This window comes from Pan paniscus, chromosome 19, assembly GCF_029289425.2.
Source record: "Pan paniscus chromosome 19, NHGRI_mPanPan1-v2.0_pri, whole genome shotgun sequence".
NCBI lineage: Eukaryota > Metazoa > Chordata > Mammalia > Primates > Hominidae > Pan > Pan paniscus.
Genome location: NC_073268.2, coordinates 56,961,777 through 56,970,581, shown reverse-complemented (window position 1 = coordinate 56,970,581; position 8,805 = coordinate 56,961,777). Strand labels below are relative to the sequence as shown.

Here is an 8,805-nt window from a genome sequence, read left to right as displayed (position 1 = left end):
TAGGGGGCAGAGTAACAAAGCCAGGGAGGGGGTCAGCAGGGAAGACCATTGAGGGGTGGTCAGGGAAGGCTTCTCTGAGGAGGTGACGCATGAACAGAGACCGGAATGAGGCAAAGGAGCCCTCAGACCCCCAGGGAAGATTATTCCAGGCCAAGGGCACAGCAGAGGCAAAATCCCTAAGGAAGAGGGAGCTTGGTCTGTTCAGGGAACACCAAGCAGGCCCAGTGGTTAAGAGGGGTGAGCCAGAATGAGGGTGTGCAGGAGATGAGCCCAGGGGAGGCCAGGACAGAGCACTCGGTGTCTGCGGTCTAATGGAGGCGCTGGCTTTTATCCTGAGAGTAACGGTGCTTTGAGCAGAGGAGCACTGGGACGCCCTCCCCGCCCCAGCTGCTCCCTGTGGAATAGACCGTGGGGCCCAGGGAGCTGGAGATCTCATAAGAGGCTCTAACAGAATCCAGGTGAGAGACACTGGGGGCTTGTTCTGGGGAGACATCAGAGGACTTCAGGAACAGTGGCCTGGTGCAAGGGATATCTCGAGGGCAGAGCCAGCAGGTCAGGCTGACGATTCATGGGGAGGACAAGGGAAGGAGAGAATCTTGCACGGCTCTTGGTTGAGGTGTGAGCCTCGCATTTGCACTGCAGTCAGGAAGCTGGTCTGGGATGGTGGTTTATCTAATCCGCCTCCAGAAGGACAGGAATCACACCCGGGGCCCTCCTAGATCTGTGTTGGAAGGCGTCCTGGCAGAATTAGGTTCTACTAACCAAGCAATGACTGTACCCCGATCTCTGCCAGCGCTGATGACCGCTGAGGGAGCGGAAAGACAAGGGCTCTGTCCACCTGGGCCCTGCCTTCACAGACGGAGCCTGCAGTTAGGGGTTGGTATGAAAGAGGTGACTTTCTTTTTTCTTTTTTTTTTTGTGGCGCAATCTTGGCTCACTGCAACTTCTGCTTCTTGGGTTCAAGTGATTCTCCTGCCTCAGCCCCCTGAATAGCTGGAATTACAGGTACCTGCCACCACACCTGGCTAATTTTTGTATTTTTAGTAGACAGGGTTTCCACCATGTTGGCCAGGCTGCTTGCAAACTCCTGGCCTCAAGTGATCCACTCACCTCAGCCTTCCAAACTGCTGGGATTACAGGCGTGAGCCACCGCGCCCAGCCAAGAGACAGATGATTTCTAATGAAGATCTGTGTTTTCCACATTTTCAAAAAAGCAGCGGTGAGCATGTCTCACCTCTATCATGGGTTGAGGGGATGCTTACTATTTTTAATTCTGACTCATGCCAAGCTCCACTGGCTTTAGGCTGGCAAGCGGGGCTTTGCAGACTTGGGGGAGGGGTGGTCAGGTTAGTGAGTTTCTGGACCAGGTGAGCAGGGGGTTGGGGGAGAAGGGGCCTTCCTAACAGCAGCTGGAAGGAGCTTCAGAGCTGCTCTGGAGACAGGATGCTGAGGCCCTGCTCATCCCGGCTCCAATCGGCTGCAGGATAAACATTCATCAGGCAGAAACCACAGAGAATCGCATAGCGAGACGGGCTGCCAGGAGCTGGGAACACCAGGAATGCCCAGGCCTGGGGACTCAGGGGGAGATGAGGGAGAACAGGGGAGATGAGGGAGAACAGGGGAGATCCCCTTTGCCCCAAGGAAGAGTAGCTGATGCCTGATCCCATGACAGGGGCCTGGTATCTGAAGGGCTTTTTGAAGTCAGTTGAAAAGGAACACCACCCCACCGCAAAGACACACACACAGAGTATTAACAGAAGACAAAGCCTCACCGGCTCCCTTAGGTATCTCACGTCCATTCCAGTCAGGAACTACCCAGTGCCAGCATCAGCCCTCAGCAGGCTGCCCAAGCACCAGCCCAAGACCTACCAGCCGTGCCAGCACCAGGGAGGCACGGGGGATGCACCAAGGAACCACAGTGCCAGGAAGCATCTTCTGCCCTCCCCTGGCTCAGTCCTGCCAAGACCCTTCCCCCTCCAGTGGAATGTGCTGCAGTTGGAGAGGAAAGTGCTTCCTCCAAAGTCCTTGCCTGGGATTAGGGCTGGAGCCTGTGGGGATGGGAAGATCCACCAGAGATATCTGTCCTCTCTTGGTAAACATACAATGAGGACCTGGCACACAGAAACCAAACAGACACTTCCCAACAGGGAGATCCGTGTCTGAGGCTTCAGAAGAAAGAGCTGGAACATGGGGAGAAGAGAGGAGGCTTCAGGAACCCCAGGTTTCCCATTCCTGCCATGTCCATGTTACCTCATCCTTATCCTTACCTTGACTGCTAAGAAACATAGTAAGCATCTTCTTGGCTGTGCACGGTGGCTCGCGCCTGTAATCCCAGCACTTTGGGAGGCCAAGGCAGGTGGATCACCTGAGGTCGGGAGTTTAAGACCAGCCTGACCAACATGGTGAAACCCCATCTCTACTAAAACTACAAAAATTAGCTGGGTGTGGTGGTAGGCACCTGTAATCCCAGCTACTAGGGAGGCTGAGGCAGGAAGAATTGCTTGAGCCTGGGAAGCAGAGGTTGCAGTAAGCTGAGATTGAGCCACTGCACTCCAGCCTGGGCAACAGAGGAAGACTCTGTCTCAAAAAAAAAAAAAAGAAAAAAAAAAGAAAAAGAAACATAATAAGCATCTAAAAGCCCAGCAAGATGATTTAGACAAAACTCCTACGCTTGTAGGATGGAAGCATAGAAATCTTCTAGCCCAGAGATTTTCAATCCTCTCCTGCTGAGCCCTAAGCAGAGAGGTGGGAGCTGAGTGGATCCGCTGTGACCACCCACACTGACACACACTTACACACCTCACATGGTATTCACGCCTACTCACACATACACATGCATACACATGCTCACACATGCACTCACACACACACCTCACACAGTATTCACACCTACTCACACATACACACACATGCATACACATGTTCACACATGCGCTCACACACACCTCACACAGTATTCACACCTACTCACACATACACACACATGCACTCACACTGGTTTTATATACTCAGCTTTCTGTGAGATTTTCTTCAGCAAAGATTCTCCCTCTTTTAAAGCCCAAACACGTGCTTTAGCCTACCTCCAGAAGTTTGTATAGGTCAGAAAACTGAGACAGAGTGGGGCCTCAGCCTGCCTAAAGTCCCACAGCTGGTGTCCTGCTCAGCAGAAACCAGCAGGCAGGTGCCCTGGACCCAGAATGTCTGTCCCCAGGGGATGACCTGAACTTGGGGAAGAGAAAGAGGTAAACACTGTAGGCTCCTGACAAAGGCAGGAGGCAGGCCAGGGTCGGAGGAGGGGACATAGACCCGGGGCTGCTGGAGCTCTAAGCAGTTTCTTGCTTTGCCCAAAGCCATGCCCAGGAAACACTATTCATTCCCTCATTCACTCTTGTGCTGTGCATGGGCTCTGAGCCAGGCCCTATGCCACATGCAGAATTCAGAGACGAAAGAGACTCAGGCCCAGCCCCCAGCAAGCTCCCAGCAGATGGGAGAGGGGAGAGTGGGGGAGGGAAAGATCTACACAAATAGCTACAAAACAGAGGCCCAGCAGTATAATGTAGCAGGTAAGATTAAGTGACCATGTAGCAAGGCAGTGACAGGCCTGGCCTTTGCAAAGAGCCACGCCTTGGGGTGAGAGCCACTCATTAGCCAGGCCTAGGTATTCCCCTCCGTAAGCTCCAGTTTCCTCCCCTATAAAACATGGACCATAATCACACCAGTGTGGCATGTGGTTTAGAGCCCGGGCCTTGGAGCCAGGGTGGCCTGGGTTTGATTCACAGAGCCACCATTTTATTTTAAAGCCATGTCATGCAATGGCCGTTACCTCACCTGTCAGAGCCTCAGTGTCCCCACTTCTGAAATGAGGCTAATAGCACCAACCTCAGAGGGCTTGCGGGGGAATAAATGAAAAATCAGATATAAAGCACAGTATCTGGCACTCCATAAAATCAATAGCTATTACCAGCAACGTGAAGGTTAAATGGCATGTGTCAGTCATCACCGCAGGGGACAACCACTCAGCAGGTGTGGGCTGGGAGGAGCTTTTTGTTTTGTTTTTTGGGTTTTTTCTGTTTGTTTGTTTGTTTGTTTGTTGAGACGGGGTCTTGGTCTGTCACCCAGGGTAGAGTGCAGTGGCACAATCCTAGCTCATTGCAGCCTCAAACTCCTGGGCTCAGGTGATCTTCCCACCTCAGCCTCCTCGGTAGCTAGGACTACAGACATGCACTACCACGCCTGGGCCAATTTTTTTTTTTAGAGACGTGTTCTTGCTATGTTGCCCAGGCTGGTCTTGAATTCCTGGGCTTAAGCAATCTGCCTGCCTCGGCCTCCCAAAGTGCTGAGTTTACAGGTACGAGCCACCATACCTGGCCAGGTATGGGTGGAGGGAAGGAGAAAGTGTTTTTCTAAAAAGCTGAGACTTGAAGAATGAGGAATGGGAAGAAAACAGCTCCGGTGGTGGGTGCTTCTGGCACAGGGAAAGCTGTGGGAAATGGCCTGGCCAGGTGAGACAATGCAGGGAATTCAGGGAGCAGTTCAGTGTTGGAGGCGTCACACTGGGAGAGAGTCAGAGGTCTGGAGGCTGGGGAAGGCAGGGGGTGCTATTTGCCCCTAGCGATAAAAAGGATTTTTGACTATCAGAATCTTTAGAGAATATCGTTAGCTGATATCTTGTGGAATGTCCCTTACTTTGCCTTGAAGGATTTTATTTATGCCTATATTTTTTACTTGAAATCTTGCAAGCAAAGACCACATCATTTTTGTCTTGTTTTCCTCCATAGCTAACACACGACATGCCAATAGACTATGGTAGATTGCTTGCAAAAAATTGCTTCAGTTATTGCCCTCCCTGTATCCATGCCCATTGCCATATGACTTTGCAGTTCCTCCCCTCAAGAGAAGTCTATTTCCCCTGCTCTTGAATCTGGGCTAGGTTGTGACTTGCTCGGCCAATATAATACAGCCAAAGTGACTTCTCTGAGCCTAAACCTCAAGAGGCCTTGCATGTTTCTGCTCATGACCTTGGAACACTTGCTCAAGCTAGTTGGCTGGAGGGTGGGAGTCACAGACGCCATTCATCCTCATCACCCCAACCAGCATCCAGCCAACTACCAGAGGAAGAGCCACCTGGCCGACTTGCAGCGAACCACAGATGCATAAAGTGAAACAGAGCTTCCCAGTCTAAACTGCAAAACTGTAAGCTAAATGAATGGTTGTTATTTTCAGCCATTAAATGTGGGTTCCTTTGTTACAAGCAAAAGTTAACCAATAGAAAAGTGAACCCACACTCTTTATAACAGATTGATTATCCCTTTATTCTGTCACCAAGGATGGACAATGCAATGATGCGATCATAGCTCACTGAAGCCTCCAACTCCTGGGCCCAAGCAATCCTCCCATCTCAGTCTCCTGAGTAGCTGGGACCACAGGTGCCCGTAACCATGCCTGTCTAATTTTTTTTTTTTTTTTTTTAGTTTTCTGTAAAGACAGGTCTCACTATGTTGCTCAGGCTAGTCTTGAACTCCTGGCCTCAAATGATCCTCCTGTCTCAGCCTCCCAAAGTGCTAGGATTACAAACATGAGCTACTGTGTCCTGCCCACCCTATCCCTTCTTAATCCCAAAGAACAAATGAGTCAAAGTCTGAGTCTGATTTGCAGTAGGAAAGCTTTATTATAGTCAAGATCATGCAGGGTGTGAGATCACCCCCGGCCAGAGAGAGGAAAGAGGTCTGTCTCCCCAACTCTGAAGTCATCAAAGATCAAAGCCAAGCAGGGTTGGAAGATGATGGAAAACCAGAGGTACATATGCCAAGTCAGTCCGGTCCCAGTTGGGCACAGGGGCTCACCAGCTATCCCTGATGTCAGGATCCAATAAGCAGGCTTCATCGGGGGTCTGCCCATCTGGGGATGCTGTGTATTGTCAATACACAGTTCATATGCTGTCCTACTAAACTGGTAGATTTCAAAATGTACCATGTTCTTTCTATCCCTACTCTGCGTGACAGGTTTTGTCCTGCTCTTTTTAAGCAACTAATATTTTATGAAATTGCTCAAATGCTCAAGATCAAGCTGCTGAAGTGCCTTCCTTGATTTATTTAACACTTATACAGCCCTTACTGTACTCCAAAATGTGTTCTAAAAGATCCACATGAATTAACTCATTTTATCCCTACAATTCCATGGGTAGGTGCTATTATTATCCCCATTTTAGCCATAAAGAGGGTGAGGCATAGAGGGATCACAAAGCTAGTAAGAGGCTAAGTGAATCTATCACTCTAGTCTCATCCTTCCCAAACTTTAGTTTAGACTGAGTATTCCTTTTGTGTGCTTCCACATAACTCTAAGCACACTTCTAATTTAGTATTTATCTATCAGTCTTTTGATTACCTTTTCCCCTATAGTACATGGAGGTGATGGGCTATCTTTGTATTCCAATACCCAGCTCAAAACCTGGCCCATTAAATGTTTGCTGAGTGAATGAATGGGATGATGAGTTAAATGAAACAAGGTTAAATTTAACAGTAATGTATGTGAAGGATTCCCCCTGGGTCCCAAGGACCAGTGGTGCAATGCAGAATGAAGAACTGTGTCTTATATCAGCCTGTGATCCTGTAAGATCTGTATAGATTTGTGGTTCGTTTTGACAGTGCCCCTGTTTGAGCCAACAGTGGGATGTGGCTGTCAAAATTCTAAAGGAACAGCAACCCTCATTAGCTCAACCCTTCACAGCTAGAGTCACTGCAAGCTCAGCCCTGTCCTTATCATGAGCCAATTGTGGCAAGGTATATAGTACATTTCAAGTCTAAAATGGCATCAAGTAGAAGTTGCATACAAATTTCAAAAACACCAAAAATGAAAAATGACGAGAGCCATTGTAAAATGTCATTGATTTCAAGGCCAATTTTGTCTTCAAAGAAAAGAGAAGCGTGCATCTTTAATTTGATGAAATATCAGTAGTATCTGCATCCTTAGCCCTACCACTTGGTGGGACCTAAAATAGCTTCACTAGCAATTCATTGGCAGCGCTAGGGCTAAACACAAAGTTTTTGTATAACCTCTGAGTTACAGCACTTCCCTAATCCCTATCCTCCTTCCCACTTTCTCCAACTTCTCTATGTTAACTCAGGAAGTACAACAGAGCGTCTATCTGTCTGTCTTCATGTCCTTCTTAACATTGGATATTCCTCTGGTCCTAAAGCCCTACTCCAAATCTTAGTCCATATGGATAAGGCTGGACCTAGATCTCTGAACCTTCCAGTTCCTAGTAGAGACTACAGTGAATAAGTTAATTTTCCAAAATTCCCTGACTGTGAGAACCCCTCTACCCTTTGGGCCTCTGAGTCTCAATCAGCTTTTTCTGATGGCCTGGGCTTGCCCCACCCTTTAGACACTAGACATTAGACCTGCTAGTGGCCCCTCAAAGTCTGGCCTCTGCAGCCTAGTTAGTGTCCCCAGTACTGCTCTGCTCTGTTATGAAAAGCAACCTCACAGCTGCAACAAGAGCAACTCCAAAAAACACTTCATCATAGCTTGAAGCCTGCCGCAGTGTTTAAAGCACATTCGCCACTTGATTATCAGTCTGTGGATCCTTTATTTTCTGAATTATCTGTGGTCATTTAGAGTCCGAGTTTGCCCCTCCTTCAATGCAGAGGCTGCATCCAGGCGCCTCCACTCTCAACCACCAGGCTCCCTCCTCCCTTTGCCAACAATGCTTGTGTGCTTGGGAAATGCAAACTCATCCTAATATCAGCCCAGGAAAAACAGAATTAGGAACAGAGGTGGCTGTAAAACAAATTCTTAAATACATCTCTAAGCCAAAAGGACATCATTCTGAGCTTATTAGTACCAATGATAACCTCAATTAGCGCATACAATTAAGAATGGACCTGATTCTCTGAAGGCACTCTAAGGTACATATAAACATGTAATCTGATGAAATCCAGGCAGCAAAATAGGCACTATATATATTTTTTAGCTGTCCAGAGTTAGATCATGTTTTATATCTAGCTGAGAAAAGACTAGAAATCAGAGAACTAGACAAAAACCCAGAGAAAAAGAATGAGATGGCCTGAAAGCTCATTGCCACTGAAAAATAAGACATGGAGGCTAAAGAGATTTTTGATGAAGAGATGAAGAACTAATAAACATGGCAGAGGAGTGGAGGAGGAGGGAAAAGGGACTTTAGACACTTGGGAACGTTTGATGTAACAATGATGAAGACAGAGAAGAAAACCAGCAGTGCTGCTTTCTGCCTGCTGCAGGGCTAAGGCAGCGAAAGAGGGCTCTAGGGTAGAACGCAGTCTGGAGTAACTGCAAGGGGCGACTCAGGGATGTCTTTAGGGTTGAGCTGTAGATATTTGCATTTATTTGTCAATTGGCTGAAAATAAAGAGGACAAGCAAGTGGTGGGGGGAAATGGTAAAAAGAAGTGATGGGGAAAAAGAAAAACCAGAAAATGAAGCCCTAAGGAGGCTGGGGCCAAGAATAAGAAGCGAGTTGTGAAGACTGAAGATTAAAAGTACTTGAGGTCCAGCTATTTTAAGAGCCTGATGTGGAGAGCCAAATGAGGCATAGCTTTGGCCATCATTGTGCCCTCAATGCCTAGTTCAGTGCCTGGCACATACCGAGTATTCAAGAAAGGTATTTGTATGATCCAGGATGTGTGTTGTGCATGTGTGAGTGTGCACATGCATGTGCATGCATACTCCTATAGAAAGCTGGGTAAAAGCAAAAAAATTAAAATTTCCACAGAGATATGAGAAACCTAGTCAAATTTATTCCTATCTCTATCTTCACTAAGGCTTTGCCC

The 8,805-nt window shown here is 47.9% G+C and overlaps 1 protein-coding gene across 1 annotated transcript in view; it reads right to left on the bottom strand.

Annotated features, from left to right (window-relative positions):
- Positions 1 to 308: 308 nt before the first annotated feature.
- The window catches only part of LOC117976442 (keratin, type I cytoskeletal 14-like), a 29,476-nt gene continuing 20,979 nt past the window's right edge, over positions 309 to 8,805 (bottom strand). Inside the window, exon 4 of the mRNA XM_063598613.1 lies at positions 309 to 481. Within this exon, the coding sequence (XP_063454683.1) occupies positions 309 to 481 (173 nt within the window). The remainder of the gene's footprint in view (positions 482 to 8,805) is intronic.